At 47.3% G+C, this 20,308-nt stretch overlaps 1 protein-coding gene across 4 annotated transcripts in view; it reads left to right on the top strand.

Moving 5' to 3' along the window:
* LOC134910336 (uncharacterized) overlaps window positions 1-20,308 on the top strand; it is a 185,063-nt gene that overhangs the window by 62,717 nt on the left and 102,038 nt on the right. For all 4 annotated transcript variants that reach the window (XM_063918232.1, XM_063918233.1, XM_063918231.1 and 1 more), the window contains exons 2-3: window positions 10,827-11,100; window positions 13,009-13,140. In XM_063918232.1, coding sequence (XP_063774302.1) covers window positions 10,870-11,100; window positions 13,009-13,140 — 363 coding nt within the window. In that variant the 5' untranslated portion in view covers window positions 10,827-10,869. The remainder of the gene's footprint in view (window positions 1-10,826; window positions 11,101-13,008; window positions 13,141-20,308) is intronic.

The following is a 20,308-nucleotide window of genomic DNA, read 5'->3' as shown; positions in this document are numbered from 1 at the left end:
CTGGAAATATCACCAGCGTCTGTGAATTGCACTGAGCCAGCATATAACAGAGAGTCTTAATTAATTATGTCGTGCAGCTGCCCTGCTGCACAACTGAGAGGTGCAGTCAACAGACAGGTGAGGCTGAACACATGGAAACAAGCTGCAATCACACAGACTCACCACTGGCAACAAACAAGAATCTTCTTAAACCAGAGCAACGGGAAATCCTGGCCTGCAAGACTACTTATAAACATAAAATAGGAATGAACCACTACCTGTGGTTCATAACAGTACCCTCTCTTTAAGGGTGGGCTCCGAACACCCCATGACACCCACGGGGAACAGAAACAGAAGTATAACATAAAATACATAACCAAAAATGCAAAACAGGAATGAGCCACAGCCGTGGCTCATAACATTACCCCCCCCCCCCCTTGAGGAGGGGTCAAAGGACCCCAAAATTCAGACTTTCCAAAACAAGGGATACAAAAAAAAACTGACACACTGGTCTAACAGAAACAAGCTGTGACAACAGCTTGTAACAGTGCCCTCCCCCCCCCCCTTGACGGTGGCCCATGGACACAAGACAAGGAAAGAAAAAAAAAATTATTTTTTTTAACAAGGCAAGAGTCAATAATCATTTCTTTTTCTTCTTCTTCTTATTTTTACAAAGTTCTTGAGGTCTGACCAAGGTAATTCCCCAAACATTGTCTGAACTGATGGTACCTCCCAGCAAGGCTGGGTTCAAATCAGAGATTGGTTTCTTAACCTTGGGAGCTGAACTTTCAGGCAAAGTACTACTATTAGAAGAAGAGAGAAAAGCACATCCTGCAGTCAAAACAACGGGCTGAGACTCTTGTGCCGAATTTACAGAATACGGTGAACTCTCAGCAGATAAGACGGGTGACCTAGAGGAACCTGAACCAATTTCTTTGGAACCATATCTCTTAATAACTGCATCACTGAATGCCGGGGGATCCTGAAGAATGGGATCTTCAGCTTTCATTAGGCTGGTTGCCCACTCAAAAGGCTCTCCTCTAAAGGAATATATCAGATAGAGCACAAGGTTCTTTGAAGTGATGCCCAGAAATGGTCTAAACAACAAAATGGTGTAATAGTGTTTGTAAAGCGCCAGAAATTGGACTAAGTCCCCATCAAAGATTATAGATGTTGAGATATCAACAGAGTCAGGATCTGCTTCCTTCCCATCTGACTGACTAGAGTGCTTTGCTAGGACCTGGTCACTATTGACCTTACTCGAGGCTAAGACTTTCTGAACCCCACCTGGGGCAGTGACTTTCTGAACCCCACCTGGGGCAGTGACCCTCGGAACCCCACCTGGGGCAGTGGCCCTCGGAACCCCACCTGGGGCAGTGGCCCTCGGAACCCCACCTGGGATAGGGACTTTCTGAACCCCACCCGGGGCAGTGACTTTCTGAACCCCACCCGGGGCAGTGACTTTCTGAACCCCACCCGGAGCAGTGACTTTCTGAACCCCACCCGGGGCAGTGACTTTCTGAACCCCACCCGGGGCAGTGGCCTCCGGGAACCCCGCTGGGGCAGTGACCTCCGGGAACCCCGCTGGGGCAGTGGCCTCCGGGAACCCCGCTGGGGCAGTGGCCTCCGGGAACCCCGCTGGGGCAGTGGCCTTCAGGAACCCCGTTGGGGCCAGCACCTCGGATTCTTTTACTGGGACCGGGCCGTTGGCCTCTCTCACTGGGACCGGGCCGTCGGCCTCCCTCTCTGGGACCGAGCCGTCGGCCTCCCTCTCTGGGACCGAGCCGTCGGCCTCCCTCTCTGAGTCGATAATTATCGAAACTTCTCCCGGGACTAAGACTTCCGGGACCTTTGTTGAAACTATAACCTTCAGAACCTCCACTAATGCTATGCCTCTTTAGTCATTTCCTGGGGAAGCGACCTCTAGACCCTTCTTTGGGGCTGCGTCTCTCGAGACCCCACTTGGGGATATTACTTCAAAGATCCCTTCTGGGGTTTTGCTTCTCGAGTTTCCTTCTAGAACTATGGTTTTAGACACCTTCTCTGGAGTTGCGCTTTTCAAGTCTCTACCTGGGGTAACAAGCTTCTGAGACCCCTTCTGGTATTGACACCTGAGCAATAATATTCGATGTCCCTCTATAACCTAGAGCATCGGGTACTGCTCCAGGACTCTGGGCATCGGGTGCCGCTCCAGGACTCTGGGCATCGGGCACCACTCCAGGACTCTGGGCATCGGGCACCGCTCCAGGACTCTGGGCATCGGGCACTGCTCCAGGACTCTGGGCATCGGGCACTGCTCCAGGACTCTGGGCATCGGGCACCACTCCAGGACCCTGGGCATCGGGCACCACTCCAGGACCCTGGGCATCGGGCACCACTCCAGGGGTTTGCAACTCTGCTTCCACAGGAAAATCAAGAGAGGAGAGAAACATTCTCCTTTGGTTCCTGAATCTATAATGGGGCTCCCTAGCCCAAGGACCCCAATTATAGGACAGAGTGCTTTTTAGTGTGGGTTGTGTGACAAGTACCTCTGCCACAGTAGAGACAGGAGTAGGTCTTGTATCCTGACTCAACTTGGCCAGAGGGCAGGACTTGTCGCCACACTTTGGCTTGCGCAACTCACAGGTCTGCAGATAGTGGCCTAAACCCCCACAATATAGGCATAAATCTAAGTTTTTGCGACGCAGACGCTCCTCTTCTGAGAGCCTGGGCCGCAGAAAACTTTCAAACTTTTTCTCTCTAATTAAACCTGAGGATTCACTTGTCACCATACTGTAAACAAGAGTCTCTTTAGAGAATGAACTCTCAAGAACTTCTGGCAAAATTTTGGTCAGAAGGTTTTGCAGTTGCTTTAAGGATTGCTGCAAAACTTCCAGCCGCTCAGGTTTCAAAGCACTGAAAGCAGAGTTCAGGGCTGAGAGAGACACCTGCAGGGCTTGCATAGTTGGCATAGGAGGATTTTAAACTAGACAAGACAAGACTGGACTGGATTTTTAAACTAGACAAGACAAGACTGGATTTTTAAACACCGGACTGGATTCTGCACACTGAATTCTAGACAGGACTGGATTCTAGACAAGACACTGGACTGGGCCAAAAAATAAAAAGTTTTATTTCTTTTTTGTTGTATGGCTGGTGATAATGTTAGGTTCCTGGTGCTCAGAACAAGAAAGATGTTGCGTAGTGAGTCCTGAGCACCAGAACGTGACGCTGAAACGAGGTGTGGTGTGGAAATAGCCCCTAGCACCCTACCTCCGTTGTTTCACCCGTATGGTCCGTTCACACCTGAGTGACTATGGTTTCTTGGGCCCACGGCAGCCGCGTTTGAAGGGCGGATTAGGTCTGCCCAACTCCGATGCCCCCAGGTCTTAGATTGAGACAAGGCGTGAACCGAGACAGGATAATAACAAGGGGACCTCTAGCTAAAACGAACAGAAGGCTAGGGGCTACTAACAACCCTAAACCTAAATATATGTGCGGCACGCCGCCAAAGGAAAAGAACAACAAAGGAAATGCCGTCCACTCGCCGACACAATACCGTTGTGTACCGGCGGTGACAGCACAAGCAGAACCCTCTGCAAAACACCAGAAACAAATTATAACCAAAGAATACTGCGGCCTGAGCCGACGGACGCGGCAAAGCCGCTACTCACGGAACTGGTACAAATACTGGCAAACGGACAGGAACCCCCAATGTAGCCGACACAGACTCTCAGAACCGGAGGACAGGCAGAATCCCAAACGACAGACCGGTGGACACCAAGAAGCCAGACACTCGCCCAGGCACAGACAAAGCCACAGGACTCCTGGACAGGAACGCTTCACGGCAGGACACAGGATCAGACACTGGAATCGACACAGGAACCGACACTCAAAGCAGCTAGGCAGATACTGCTAGACAGGAGCTTAGGAACTGGCAGAGACTAGCTCAGAACTCAAGAACTCTGGAACCCAGGAAATCTGGAAATCTGGAAATATCACCAGCGTCTGTGAATTGCACTGAGCCAGCATATAACAGAGAGTCTTAATTATGTCGTGCAGCTGCCCTGCTGCACAACTGAGAGGTGCAATCAACAGACAGGTGAGGCTGAACACATGGGAACAAGCTGCAATCACACAGACTCACCACTGGCAGCAAACAAGAATCTTCTTAAACCAGAGCAACGGGATATCCTGGCCTGCAAGACTACTTATAAACATAAAATAGGAATGAACCACTACCTGTGGTTCATAACAGTACCCTCTCTTTAAGGGTGGGCTCCGAACACCCCTTGACACCCACGGGGAACAGAAACAGAAGTATAACATAAAATACATAACCAAAAATGCAAAACAGGAATGAGCCACAGCCGTGGCTCATAACACATATTTGGAGAAAATAATTTTTTGGGTGTGAATCCAAGAAGACTCCTACGGCAGAGTTTTCAGCTAGGACGTTTTCTCCATTTTTCTACAAGCAGGTGTGGATGCTGGCCTAAACTTGGGCTCAATTAAAATCGGCCTTATCGGGTTTCTTTTAGAATAAATTGGACTCCCTTCCAGAAGCTCAGACTGTCGTGAAGGGCGTGTTGCACATCCAACCTCCATTTGTGCCCCAGTGGCACCATGGGATCTTAATGGGGTGTTGCAGTCTTGTTAATCATATTGGTTTGAACCTTTAAGTAAGGAGGAGTGAATTTCTTCACTTGGAAAGTGGTCATCAGGTTGGCCTTGACATACGCAAGACGAGTGTCTGAGTTAGCGACCTGGTCTCACAAGAGACCTTATTTGATCTTCCATGAAGATAAAGTAGAGTTGGAAACTCGTTAGCAAATTCTACCAGAGGTGGTTTTCTTCTTTCCACATGTACCAGCCTAGGTAGTGCCTGTGACTACCGACGCCTACGCTGAGTCGAAGTCTCTACATGTGGTCAGAGTTTTGAAAAATTTAGGTCGCCAGGACGGCTCCGTTTAGGAACACAGACTCTGTTTGTCCTGTTTGCTCCCAAAAAGATTGGGTGTCCTGCTTCCAAGCAGACCGTTGCGCGCTGGATCTGTGGTACGATTCAGCATGCTCATCTCACGGCAGGATTGCCGTTACCGAAATAGGTGAAGTCCCATTCTACTAGAAAGGTGGGCTCGTCCGGGGCGGTTGACCGGGGAGTCTCGGCATTGCAACTTTGCCGAGCAGCCTTTTAGCTAACAATTTGGCTAAGTAATACAGTTTAATACCTTGGCCAAGGTTGACCTCACGTTGGGTCATTCGGTACTGCAGAGTCGTCCGCACTCTACCGCCCATTCTAGAGCTTTGGTATAACCCCATGGTTCTTGATGTGACCCCAGCATCCTCTAGGACGTATGAGAAAATAGGATTTTAATACCTACCGGTAAATCCTTTTCTCTTAGTCCGTAGAGGATGCTGGGCGCCCGTCCCAGTGCGTACTGTATCCGCAGTTATTAGTTGTGGTTACACACATGTTGTGTTACGTTTCTTGCCAGTCAGGTGCTGCAATTGTTCATGCCGTTGGCTTGTATTCTGTGGAATGCCACGTTCTGCGGCATGCTTGAGGTGTGAGCTGGTAAGATGCTCACCGTGGTTTAACATTAAATCCTTTCCTCGAAATGTCCGTCTCCCTGGGCACAGTTCATATAACTGGAGTCTGGAGGAGGGGCATAGAGAGAGGAGCCAGTTCACACCCATTCAAAGTCTTAAAGTGCCCATGTCTCCTGCGGATTCTGTCTATACCCCATGGTTCTTGATGTGACCTCAGCATCCTCTACGGACTAAGAGAAAAGGATTTACCGGTAGGTATTAAAATCCTATTATCAGTCTGGTATATTTGTATTTGTATGTATTACATTTTATTATTGCACATGATTATGTGACCTTGGGATTCTATATTGTTTTAACTCCTATAGCAAAGTACTTTATTATTTATTGTAGTGTCATTTGAATATTTCAGCCACTTTAAGATATCACACCAGTGCTTTAATTGTATTTAATTTTGGAAGGGAATTCAGGATTTCCCATTGATAACTTCTGTGTTGTACTTTATAATTTTTCGTATCTGCGCCCATTTGTAAATGTTTTAGATTAAATTTCATAAGAGTACAGCTGAAACATTGACTAAGAACTAGTGAAATAACTGAGACACGAGTCTACTTACTTTTAGTAGGGGGGCTGCCGCTACCCCGGTACCAGGAGAGGTGAAGAGACAGCCAGCTCTGGGTCCCGGCACCTGCGCAATGGATCTGGCAGGTGCCAGGACCAGTGCATGCGCAGACGCTGCGGTGTGACTGCGCATGCGCTAATAACTGGGTTCTATGGACTGCTTTGGCTGCAGCCCGTAGATGTCGGATTGGGCTGTGTGAAAGGCAGGGAGTGGCTTCTTACATGAAAGCCAGCTTTCTGCTTAACACAGCCCGGTGTGGCAGTCCCAGTGGGAGGAAACACTTCCCAATGGGACAGCCAGTAGTTTCTGTGGCTGACAAGTAGAACTTCCAATAGGAAGTCACTGCCATTTACAGTGAAGCCAGTGCAGTCATGGACTGCATCTGGCTCACTGACACTGAGCGGGGTGGTGCAGTGGCGTAACTACTGCCCCTGCAGCCCTCGCGGTGGCTTGGAGGCGCAGGGCTGCGGGGGCGCAGCCACTGATTTAGCGCAGATTGACATGCGGACGAGCGTCCGCATTTCAATCTGCTGTCTCCCTCCTTCCCTAGCCGCTGCTGTAAGGAGGGACACGAAGGGCACAGCGCACGCCTCTCCTGTGTCCCTCCTGCGTCTCCGGTGGGTCTATTGAATGAAGTGCCCGTTCGTGAGCTCTGATTGGCTCAGGAACCGGCACTTCATTTAACAGACACGCCGGAGACGCAGGAAGGACACAGGAGAGGCGCGCGCTGTGCCCTCCGTGTTCTCCTTCACAAAACAGCGGGGAGCGGGGGGGTGGGAGCATATTTGGCACTTGGGGGGGGGGCATATGTGGCACTGAGGGGGCATGTGTGACACTGGGGGGTATATGTGTACCTGGCACTTGGGGGGGGGCATATTTGGCATTGGGGCATGTGTGTACCTGGCACTGTGGGGGAATATCTGGCACTGGGGGCATATGTGGCACTGGGAGCACAGCCCTAGCAACAAGCATTACCCCCCTAGCAACGAGCATGACACCCAGTGCATGAAACCCCCTGGCACCGTGCATGGAACCAAGAGCATGAAACCCCTGGCAACGAGCATGAGACCCAGTGCATGAAACCCCTGGCAACGAGCATGACACCCTGAGCATGAAAACCCTTGGCACCGTGCATGAAACCAAGAGCATGAAACCCCTGGCAACGAGCAGGTAATTTAAAAGTAATTAGAAGCCTTACTGTAGGACTTAATGTGTAATGGGCATTGCGGTGTGTGGCATAATGTATCACGGACATTGCGGTGTGTGTCATAATGTGTCACAGGCATTACGGTGTGTGGCATACTATATCACGGGCATTGTGGTATGTGGTATAATGTCTCAGGGGCATTGCAGTGTGGCATAATGTATAACGGGCATTGCGGTGTGTGGTATAGGGTATAACGGGCATTGTGGTATGTGTCACAGGCATTACGGTGTGTGGTATACTATATCACGGGCATTATGGTATGTGGTATAATGTCTCAGGGTCATTGCAGTGTGTGGCATAATTTATCATGGACATTGCGGTGTGTGGCATAATGTATCAGGGGCATTGCAGTGCGTGGCATAATGTATTACGGACATTGCGGTGTGTGTCAGGCATTACAGTGTGTGGTATACTATATCACGGGCATTGTGGTATGTGGTATAATGTCTCAGGGTCATTGCGGTGTGTGTCATAATGTGTCACAGAAATTGTATGTGCTATAATGTATCAGGGGCATTGCAGTGTGTAGCATAATGTATAACAGGCATTGCGATTCCTGTCATAATGTGTCACAGGCATTACGGTGTGTGGCATAATGTGTCGGGGGCATTATGGTGTGTGCATATTGTGTCATGTGCATTATTGTGTGTGGCATAATGTCTAAGGGCCAGATTATTTTTTGGCTTGGGGGAGAAAAATTTCTAGTTACGCCACTGGGGTGGTGGATTGTACTGGGGGGGGGGGGGGCTTCAGTACTGCAGCCCATAGGTAAGATCCGCCACTTGCTGCCTGTCATCTGTGTTTGCAGTGAGTGAGATACTGTAGTTGCTTGCTGTTGCAAATTACTACAAGATTTATAGTCATACTTGCATACTTTTACTTTCTCTCCTCTGGGAGAAGCCTGGAGTGGATATGCTAATAAGAGGTGGTGGGGCTAAAATTACAGAGAAAGAGTGTAGGCATGTACATTATTGTACCTTCCATACTCTGGACAATTTTTCAAATAATTATTTTATTAATTTCTGAAATTATAGCACTGATTATATAACTGATTTCTTCCTGCTTCTGTAACTAGTTTTGTTAAGAATATACGAACTAGTATTTTGGTTTTATCATTCATCTGTTCACTGCCTATTGTGCCCGGCTTTTTTTATCCTGGCTTCTCCCACTTCAATCTCTGCCCCGCTCACCCACCCGTCTCCATTATTATTACATTTTATTTATAAAGCACAACAAGTAGCGCCGTACATACGGCAGACATTAAACCAAATTCCATCTTCTCTGTTCCTCCTGTTCCCTCTCACCCACCCCTCTCATCTTTGTCGGCTCCAAACACTGACTGTAGGGAACTGCCTTGTGCAGCCACCTAGTGCTGGCTGGAGAAGAAAAGGTTGTGTGTCCGGGAGTCAGGCAGCCTGTGAAAGCTGTTTGGAGATGTGGCCTCGTATACCCCTTTCAGATCTCCAATGCCGAATCCCACCCGGGAATTGGAAACGGGTCCTTCCCGGGTGGGATCCGAATCGGGAGCCAGCATTGGGGGCGGAGGCGGCGCTGGTAGATGAGCTCATCTCTGCGCCGCCTCTCCCTATCTAGTAAACGGGACCAGGGAATCTGTTTACGCAGCCACTGACCCGGTGTCCAACCCGGGAATAACACTGCTTATAACCCGGGTTGAATTTCCGGGTCAGGCAACCCGGAAATTCGGACTTGGCGCTTTCACACCGCACACTGACCCGTGTCGACCCAGCAATATGCCACGTCGATACCAGGTTATTTGTGCGATGTGAAAGGGGTATTACAGCTCTCACTGCACTTGTGCAAGACTCAGGGGCATAACTAGAACGTTGTGGGCCCCATAGCAAGATCTTGAAAGGGCCCACCTCCGTTTTCACTACAATGCCACTTAGGGAAGCAGTAGAGAGAGAGAGTGAGGGTAATGAGAGAGAGACAAAGAGAGTGTCGGGGAGATAGAGAACATGAGAGAGGAGCGAGAAAGAGAGGGGGAGAGAGGTTTCATGTAAAAAGAGGGAGTGAGAGAAAGAGAGGAGAGGAGCAAGAGAGGGTAACGGAAATAGAGAGAAAAAGGAATGAGAGGTAAAAGAGAGAGAGAGAGAGGGCATCGGGGAAATAGAGAGAGAGGGTATCAGAGAGGGAGGGTGTCAGAGAGAGAGGGGGAGGAGAAAGATAGAGGGATGGGAGCGAGCAGGAATGAGAGTGTCAGGGAGAGAAAGAGGGAGAGAGAGAGGGTGTGAGGGAGAGAGGGGTGTCAGATACAGTGTCAGGGAGAGAGTGTCACAGAGAGAGAGACAGTGTCAGGAAGAGAAAGACTGTCAGGGAGAGAGAGATGATGTCAGGGGAAGAGAGACAGGAAGAAACAGTGTCAAAGAGAGAGGGAGAGATAGTGTCAAAGAGGGAGGGAGAGATAGTGTCAGAGAGAGAGAGCATCAGAGAGAGACAGTGTCAGTGAAAGAGACAGTGTCAAGGAGAGAGTGTCGGGGAGAGAGGGAGAGACAGTTTTATTGAGAGAGACAGTGTCAAGGAGGGAGGGCGAAATAGAAAGAGACGGTGTCAGGGGGAAATAGAGAGAGTCGGGGAGTGAGAGACAGTGTAAGGGAGAGAGTGTGTCAGGGAGAAGAGAGGGAGAGAGAAATAGTGTTAGGGAGAGAGACAGTGCCAGGAGGGAGGGATAGAGAGACAGTGTCAGGGATAGACAGTGTCAGGGAGAGAGAGAGAGGGAGACAGTGTCATGGAGAGAGAGAGCGCGTTAGGGAGAGAGACAGTCAGTGTCAGGGAGAAAGGGAGATAGTGTCAAGGATAGATGAAGAGAGATACACAGTGTCAGGAAGAGAGTGAGGGAGAGTGTCCTTGAGAGAGACACAGTGTCAGAGAGTGTCAGGGGGGGGGGGGGGGGAGAGAGAGAGAGACAGTGTCAAGGAGAGAGACAGACAGTCTCAGGAAGAGAGTGACGGAGATAAAGACAGTGTCATGGAGAGATAGAAATGATAGAGAGTTTCAAGAGAGAGAGGTTGGGGTGGGGGGAGAGGGAGGGAGAGGGAATAAGCAAGAGAGATACTACCTCAGTACAGCAGTGAGCCCAGCTCTTGATGGGGGTGGGCACTTCATGGCGTTAGGCCCCGCCCACTAAACACCGTGAATCGCGTCACCTTACTACTCCAATCTGTCCCAGTATTTGGTGCAGTGTGGGGTGGGGGAAGCTACTACATCTTGCAGAAGCCGTGGGGGGAGGGGGTGGGGGGGCATGCTATCAGCGGTACCCAATCTGTCCGGCGGACGGGGGGGGGCAAAGGGGGAGCAGCAGGCTTATGAGGCAGCCTGTGTCCGGGTGCAGGTGGAGCTGCATGCCGTGGAAACAGCCTGGAGCCCATAGCAGCTACACCCCCTGCACCCACGGTAGTTACGCCACTGGCAAGAGGGACACTGTAGCTGATTAAATAATAGCTAATAGAAACTGTTTTTTTTTCTTTACAGTGAGAAATATAAAGCCAATAAACAATCATTTTGTAATGAAATAATGACAGACAGGCTGAATAGAAAGTTCATATTATGTGGAACAAGCCTGTCAGAACTGGGGCCTACTGTGACAAATCTAAGACAGTCATTATATACAAACAGGACTAACATATCAGAGCGTCTGCCTAGAATTGCAGGGATTGGTCAGCCCAACTGTACAACACCGAAGTGTTTTCCCAGTCACATTAGAACTGAAGAGCCTAGGAAGAGTGTTGCCAACAAATCAGTTCAGGTACAATTTTACCTTATTACCTTACTATTTTCTTTTATGTAGTATTTCTTTGAATCTTTTCCTCTCATAAGTAAAGTTAATGCCATATTATATATGGTACAGTCTGCATGGTAATATAAATGCCCCATATGGATACAAGACAAAAAGACAGTTGTTGTAAGCAATAGAGAAGCTAGGTTTTCTGGCACCTCGGCAAAAACTTAGCTTGGTCCCCCCCATCCCTTCCCTCCTTGAGCCATATAGATGGTGGGATGCATTTATGTTCCTGACGGATGGGATCCCGGCAGTCGATATAGCGACACCGCAAGCCCGGCATCTAAATACCGACGTTGCTCAGGATACCGGCGTCACAATAATGACAGCCAGAATCCCAAACGTCCATCCAGCGGGAAGGGGGGGTTTAGGTTTAGGCAGGAGAAGGGGGGTTAGGGTTAGGGCTGGGAAGGTCAGGTTTAGACAGCGGGGAAGGGAGAGTTAGGGTCAGGCACCACTGAGGAGGGTTAGGTTTAGGCACCCACAAGGGAGGGTTAAGGTAGGGGACAGGGGAGGGTTAGGGTACTATAGAGTGGGCTGTCGGGATTCTGAACCTTTTTTGACAACCTTATAATGATACAGAGATCCTTTTCCAATATCACTCCTTAATCAGTAATTAACACTTACTTAAAAACTATTAACACTTACTTAAAAACTATTAACTACTTGTGCATCATTGTAGCCCCCCCATTCAATGTAATTAATATAATTAGCCCCTTTAGAGTACATTAACATCCTAATCAGTTCAATCTAATAAAAAAAACGTAATCTTAATTATCCCCATTAAAGGATTAACCCCTTACCCCCTCATTCATACTGTTACCTACCATAAACTATTACCCAAACTTACTAGTTAGAGATCTCATCTGCCACACAGCATTTGGAAGCAGCAGCCTGTTAGGCAGGTCACGCCAAGGAGGAAGAGCCATGAAGGGAGAGAAAACAGGGTCGTGCAGTCTACTGATGCAGCACAGCCCTTGGGAGGGGATAATTGTATGCTGGTCACTCTCTTCCTGCTCACTCCGCGTGGTGGTATTGCGGGTCCAGCTCCTCTGCTGGCACACTCCTGTTGTACAGCTACTCTATATAATAACGAAACAGGCAAACAGGGACTAATCTGTGTCTTATTTTGAAGATACAACATTTATTTCCCTTAATGAAACAGTCCAAATAGCTTCTATCTCACCGACCAGAGGGACCTCTATTATTCAACATGATTTTGACAGCATTTTGAACTAGGCATCCAGCAATTTCTATGCAGTAAATGTAGAAATTAAAATTAGGACTGTGAGATATGGCTTAAAATGGTATCTTTATGGCAATATATTACCCACATTTACTCTATGACAAGATATTTGCAGCTCATGTGAGGAATAGCTGAAGAACTGCAAATTTGGCAATATCTAAGCTATTACTTAAAACCCACCCATTGGCTTTTCCAACGTGCATTTTTATATTTCCCTGTAGTACTATTTCTGGCACCAGATGGCAGTTTTAGAGTATAGTAGAGTAAGGTATGGTCTGTGTAGCACAAATGATAGTAGTCAGACTGGCCAAGGCCAGCAGGATAGTCTGGATAAACCACGGTACCTAAACAAGGAGTTCTTGGAAGACACACGGATAAAGTATTATTATGAGAATGCCCATATTATTAAAGCAGCAATCATTTACAAGGCAAAACCAGTTTTGCTTTGTAAATGATTGCTGCTTTAAAAATACAGGCACTCTCACTCAAAGTCCCGCACCTCCGGCTTCTCGCACCCTATTACATTTATTCCTGTATGTTTAGTAAAACTGTTTAAATAAAGTTACATGAACAAAGCATATTCTGCGCACTAATGCATATGAAAAAAAGTCAATTGTATTTCTTCCTAGGTGTCATCTGAGGAAGAAAGCTCGTTGCTGTCAAATATAAAAGCTTTAAAAAAAGAAAATTGCTTCCTCCGATCATCCCTTCAAGAAAAAGAGAATTTGGTCTATGAACTAATATTAACCATTAAGACTAAGGTATAGCATCATTATTTATTTAAAAGTATCTTAAATCATGCTTTTGAATGATTGTGGCGGTATCCCGATAATTGTCAGCTGTCCCTGACTTTCTGGGCAATCTCAGGCTTGGAAGAATTGTCCTTGCACATTTGTGTATTCGCACCAAATATATAAGAAGGTTACCAGCATACAGGGTCGGAGTTGCCCACAGGGGAAAACCCCCGGTGGGTCCCTCCTTCTCCTCTAAGGATAAAGTTCTAGACTATGCACTTGAGTTATACATATGTCTACAGTGCCGTAACTAAGCATTTTAGCGCTGGAACGGCATTGCTCCCCCCCCCCCCCCATGCAAGATAGGGGCAGTGCGAGCCTTATGCGCGCAAAAAATATATAGGGGCGTGGCCACAAAATAATACCAATTCATACTACGGTGCACAGTAGTCTCCATTATTCAAATTACGCTGCACAGTAGTGCCACTACACCAAGTAGAGCCCCTTTTACACATTACGGCGGACAGTCCCCCTTTTTACACATTACAGCAGACAGCGTCCCCTTTTTACACATTACAGCAGCCAGTCCCCCTTTTTACACATTACGGCAAACAGCGTCCCCTTTTTACACATTACGGCAGCCAGTCCCCCTTTTTACATATTATGGCAGACAGCGTCCCCTTTTTACACATTACGGCAGCCAGTCTCCCTTTTTACACATTACGGCAGACTACGTCCCCCTTTTTACACATTACGGCAGACAGCGTCCCCCTTTTTACACATTATGGCAGACAGCGTCCCCCTTTTTACACATTACGGCAGACAGCGTTCCCCTTTTTGCACATTACGGCAGACAGCGTCCCCTTTTTACACATTACGGCAGACAGCGCCTCCTTTTTACACATTACAGCAGACAGCGTCCCCCTTTTTACCCATTATGGCAGACAGTCCCCCTTTTTACACATTGCGGCAGACAGGATAGATAGATAGAGAGAGAGAGAGATAAAGAGAGAGAGAGATAGATAGATACTTACCATCTCTCCCCGCTGGCAGTCAGGCTCCTCGGTGCTGGCAGATCCCGGGCAGGGGGGAAGGAGGAGGAGAGCGCGGGACTGGAGCCGCAGCAGCGCTATGTAATTGGTAGAGGCGCCGCTGCAGCTGTCCCTCTCCTTCCGCTTGGCTGCCCGGCGCCGCTATGAATGCTGGGATGAGCGAAGCGCAACCAGCACAGCAGAGGCGGCTTGTAATGAGTCAATTTGACTCCTTACAAGCCGCTGCCCGTTGCGCCCTCAGTAGTTACGGCGCTGTATGTCTATACTGCATAGGGCTGTTGTGTATTCACAGCAGAGCATTGCTGTTATCATGCATGCATTAGCAGTATTTACTATATATGTTCATCAAGGGGACCATGCACTCTCTAATGGCTAGCCAAAATCTCTGGGGTGGCTGACCACACCCCTAAGCATGGTCCCCTACCACTGTCTTTCCCCGGTGGGCCCTTCATGCCCCAGTCCGACACTGCCCGTATATGTGTTGCAAATCCCATATAACGTATCAATGCATTGTTGACAGATTAAATATGCTCTTTTCATTCAGTTGATATTTAAAAATGACTGGACATCAATGATAACCCAAATATATACATTTAGTGTTCATTCTAGCAGCATGCAACCTTCAAAATCTATGCAGTGCCTCTTCAGCACTGAGATACAGACCAGACTGTGCTAGAAGCACCACAGCAGAGAGCGACACTGCAGGTAGGAAAGGGGAATTGCACGGGTTTTCAAAGGTGCAGGGTGCTAGAATGAACACTATCCTTTGTACCAATTAATCCCTTAGCTACTGAGGGTTTTCTTAGTCCTGTGCTTAGCCCATTTTTTGATGATTACACTCGTCACATTCCAACGTCAGTAGCGCTCATTTTATTATGCAGCGACCTCACAAATGTATGCCTTGTTTTTTTCAGAAGACATAGAATTTGAAATACTTTCTAAGGGAACTAGTTGGCTTGTTGACAATCAGAATGTCGACAAACATTATGGGGGTACCAGCATACAGACACTGTGATGTCGGCAAGTGTGAAATGCTACTTACAGCATTTTACACTCCCGCTGGGGTCTGATGTACAAGTTAGACAATAAAACGATAGGCAGTCATTAGGTCAACACCATATGGTCGACAGTCAAAAGTCTGACAGGGTCAAAAATCCGACAGTCAAAAGGTTGACATTCAAAAGTCCGACAGCGACAAAAGTCCAAAAGGGTCAAAAGTCCGACAGTCAAAAGGTCAACAGGGTCAAAATGTCTACACAAAAAAAGATTTATATATTTTTTGTGTTATTTTGTATTTTGAAACACCTTTTTTCCAAATTACTTGAAATTCGGCCCCTCACGGGCTTGCTTTGCTTGCCATGCTTCTGGCTCAATTACTAAAGGTAGTATTTTGTGACATGGATAGTAAATGAAAAAAAAAAGTTGTAAAAGCATGAAAAATCCCTAAATAACATGTTCGCCAATTTTGGCCCTGTCGACCGTTTGACTGTTGGACATTTTTACCCTGTTGGACTTTTAACTGTCGACCAGTTGACTGACGACCGTATGGTGTTTACCTAATGACTGTCTATCTGTCCGTCAACTGCCTCCCCTCCCACTGGCAGTATAACTGTGAACATGATTATTTACCGTTGTGCTGTCAGCTGTATTGCCGGTACATAGAATCAAGCTGTATTGGTGTTAAAATTAAATTCTAAATATACTTTTCCTGGGGGCTTGGCCACAACGAGCATGGAGTAACACACGAGTTGTGTAGCTCTCCAGCATATATATCCTGTGGACAGATCCTGCTTCTCCCCCTGGGACTGTAAAGTGGACCACACCTGTGTGAGCAGTGGGTGCCCTGCTTGGACCCAATTTGTACTGCAAAGGGACCGGGACCACTGCGCTGGGAGCCGCTATCGTGGGTGAACTGAGGCGGGCCTGTGACACGTGGGATGCTGCTTTCCTGTTCTCCGGCTGCCCGTGTCTCTGGCGCTCATTTCTACTGCCATTGAGAAGAGTCTCCGGGACGTACCTCGGAGGGCGAGGAGAACGAACTGCCGCTGCAGGGTGCCACTGTTCTGGGAGGACTGAGCCGGACCTGCACGGTGTGGGGCACCGCTCTCTCGCTCCTCCGCTGCCCGCGCTGCTGGCGTGCACCTCTCCTACATCAGCACAGCCCGACCAGACTGCTGCCACGGGCTGCCGTGATTGTGGTAGACTTGAGGCGGGCCTGCACCGTGTGTGGCACCGCTCTTCTGATCCCCTGCTATCCACAAGCCTGGTACACAGATACCCTATCTACCTGCTGCAGCACCTTCTGAGGAATTTCTACATTTGTTGCGGAGGTCAGAGGGAGGTGAGGGGGACAGCATTGATATATTAAGCAGAGGGACGGGGGCCATTTTGAGAGGAGTATCCCTTTAGCACTGTCTCGGTATAGTGTGCACTGGTAGTTGTTGCTCTCAGCACTGATCCTGAAATAACCAGTGAGGCACAAGGATTTGACATTCTCTGTATATATCTCCTATACTTCTTGTGCACCTACTACCGTTATCTTTAATATACCCACACTCCCCGGGATATTGGACTGCACGACTTGCCTTCTACTTGAATCATTTCATACTTAATATCCAGTGCCAAGACAAGTTATTTGCCAAAATGGTGAAAGGTCACCAGCACGCTTCTGCGGCGGGCAAATTGGAGAGGTTTTCCAGGAACCCTCCTCCTCAACAACAGCAGGTGGGGGATCTGCAACCTAACACCTCACCCCCATCCCCCTCAGACAGCTCTGCACCTCCTGTAACGCCAGAAGCTGCTATTCAAAAAGTCTTGGATGCAGTAAATGCCCCAGCGAAGCCAGATTAGCTGATAAGATTGGACAAGTGCAAGTGCAAGCTGATCTTTCTATTAAGACCTTCAGCGTGAGAGAAAGGGTCGGGGAGGTTGACTCGAGGACACTGTCACTCCGCTAGGAAAGAGGAACCAATGCCTTGGAATCCCAGATGACCGAGGTGCGTAAAAAGCTAACAGATATGGAAGGGCGTTTACTACACAACATATCTGCGTTTACTACACAACATATCCTCTTTTTCGGGTAAGCTTTATTGGCTTACCCGAAAAAGAGGAGGGCTCATCTCCTGAGAGATTTCTCGAAAGGTGGCTCAAGGAGGCATTCGGGACTGAGGAATTTTCACCTTACTTCATGGTGGAACGAGCCCATAGGATACCGATGTGCCCGTTGCCTCCAGGTGCCCTGACCTGCACTTTTATTTCCAAATTCCTTAATTTCCGTGACCGGGACACTGTTCTTAAGTTGTCTCGAACCAAAGGTCCTCTCAAGTGGAATGGGTCGCCAATATCTGTCTTTCCGGATTTTGCAGTGGACGTACAGAAAGACAGAGCTCAATTTATACCAATTAAAAGGAGGCTCCATGAGCTTAATATACCCTATGCCATGCTGTTCCCCTCAAAGTTACGGGTGATAGCAGATGGAGAAACTAAATTCTTTGCAACTCCTTGTGAGGCGTCAGTGTGGCTTGATGGACGCTTTCCAGCGAGACGTGCTCTTGCTGATGCATGAACAATCCTTGAGGTTCCAGCTGCAAGTATTATTCTGCACATGTTTTGCCTATGCGTTTTAAATCTGTCTTACTGCTGTGTGGATATGTCTGGTATATGCTTATAGTTACGGATAAACAATTTCCAGTAACAAGTTTTTTGGTTTTACCCTGAGATTGTATTTCAGGTGATATGTGGATGCACCGCTATTCTTGGTGTTCTAGTGTTCCACTCGGCTATATTAGGTCTGAGTCTATACTTTATAGCAAATTCTTATAATATGGTCCTCAATATTTGGGATAATTACTATTTTATTGTGTTTTAGCCCTAGGGGGGATAATTTTCTTGAATAGTTTAATTGCTGGGAGCTTCTCCTATCCTAGTGCCATTAAATTCTTGGCTCCCACTCTCTCTTCCCCGTTTTTCTTTTGACTATAGATTCAATGTGTGGTTTTTTTTTTTTTACTATTGTTGGTATAACAATTTTTTCTTTTTAAGGGATAGGTTAATTGTTTAGGGAACCAAGTATGCTGCAGGTTGAGAGTAGTATACAGGGAGGGGGTGGGTTATCTTCAAGGCTACCCTAGTGTGGATATTTATGTTTTGCTTGTGTGTGGATTGCTGTTATATGTATTGCGCAACAAAACTTTGATACTGTTATGCTGGGTGACAGATGTGGCTGGCTGTGGGCTCTAGGCCTCATTACAGGTAAGATCCCCTATGACTGGAATTAGAGTTCTGTCAAGGAATGTGAGGGGGCTTAATGACAAAATCAAGAGATCCCTGATACTTAGGCAGATAAGACAGATATCATCTGATATAATATGCCAATGGAGACTCATCTAGTGGGCAGTAAGATTTTATCTCTTAAGAGACCCTGGGTGGGATGGGCGTTCCACTCAATGCATACGTCTGCTTCACGGGGACTCTCTATTCTTATAAAGAAAGCCGTTCCCTTTTTTCTAGTGTCTGTACAAACGGACCAATGGGGGAGATACGTATTTTTGAACTGTAAAATTTACTTTATTTTAATCGTAGTGTATGTGCCTCCTCCTTACTCTCCTGATATACTTAAAAAAGAAGCTGGGTTTATGGCCTCCTCACCTGGGATATCCACTATTTATCTGGGGGAATTTAACAGTGTTTTGAATCCAGAGCTCAACAGGCTTTCTGCGACGCCCTCTAATCTATATTCTGTGAGATCTGGCTTTGCTGATTCTGTATCGGGGTTGGGTCTTGTCGATCCGTGGAGATTAACACATCCAAATTTTAAACAATATTCCTGTTTCTCACATTCTCATTCCACTTTCTCTAGGATCGACTTGGCCATCCTTTCGAGTGCTTTAGTTCCCATGGTTCAAACTATTAGGTATGAGACTAGAGGCATCTCGGACCACTCCCCCCTAACACTCACTTTTGACCTCAACTGTCACCGTGGACAGGCAGTGTGGAAATTAAACCCATTTTGGCCTACACACATGGGTGAGGGCTCTGACTTAGTGGCTGCATGGCAAGAATTTTTTGAGTTTAACAGGGCTGAGAACTCTATATCTATTTAATGGGGTGCGTTTAAGGCGTTCCTGAGAGGGAACTTGATTAAGAGAGTGTCTAATCTAAAATCCTTTTTTAAATGTCGAGAATCTGAACTGGAAGCCCAGTGTGTTGCTGCGGAAGTGTTATACTTGAAGGATCATTTGGATAGTTCCAAATCGGCCTGGTTGATGACCCAGAAAGAATGGAAAGATTATTTGTTGGAAAAGACTCAGCATAGACTCCTTTTTTCTTCTCATACTCTTTATGCTACTGGTGATAGGCTGGGTTCATATCTAGCCAGCCTAGCGCGAGGGGAAAGATCCTCAAATATTGTGGTTGAGCTTAATGGCTCAGATGGTGCTATCCTTCTACAGACCCCACAGATTGCATCGGGTTTGTATCATACTACCAGCAGTTATATAGTTCCAAATTGGACTGTACCACGCTGGAAATGGATAACTATTTGCAGAATGTACACTTTGCCTCCTTGTCCTGTGAAGCACGTGATCTCTTGGAGGCACCTTTATCACCAGAATAGATTGAGGCTGCGATTAAGGCCTGTCCTGGTGGTAAAGCTTTGGGACTGGACGGTATACCATCTGAGCTATACAAGAAGCACTTGGATTTCTTTGTCCCCCGGTTACTCCAGTTATTTAACTCAATTTTTGAACAGAACACACTTCCTCCATCCATGGCAGAGGCATTAATTGTGGTTATCCCTAAACCTGATAAAGATCACAGAAAGGTTGAATCTTATCGTCCTATTTCTCTTTTGCCCACTGATATTAAAATTTTAGCCAAAGTCCTAGCGGGTAGACTAAACCAGGTTATTACACAAATTATACACCCTGATCAAACGGGGTTTATGCTTAGAAAATCGACTTCAATTAATCTTCGAAGGTTGTTTACTCATTTACAAGCTCCGCGTGAGAGGGCTCCCTCCTCCATTATAGTTTCATTGGACGCTGATAAGGCCTTTGATTCAGTAGAGTGGGCTTACTTATGGGAGACAATGCGTAGGTTCGGTATAGGCCCCAATTTTATTAAATATGTTAGATTGATGTATT

The sequence above is a fragment of the Pseudophryne corroboree genome, chromosome 4 (genome assembly GCF_028390025.1).
Source record: "Pseudophryne corroboree isolate aPseCor3 chromosome 4, aPseCor3.hap2, whole genome shotgun sequence".
Classification (NCBI taxonomy): Eukaryota; Metazoa; Chordata; class Amphibia; order Anura; family Myobatrachidae; genus Pseudophryne; species Pseudophryne corroboree.
Note: the sequence above shows the minus strand (reverse complement) of the source record. Positions and strands in the feature narration are given on the sequence as shown.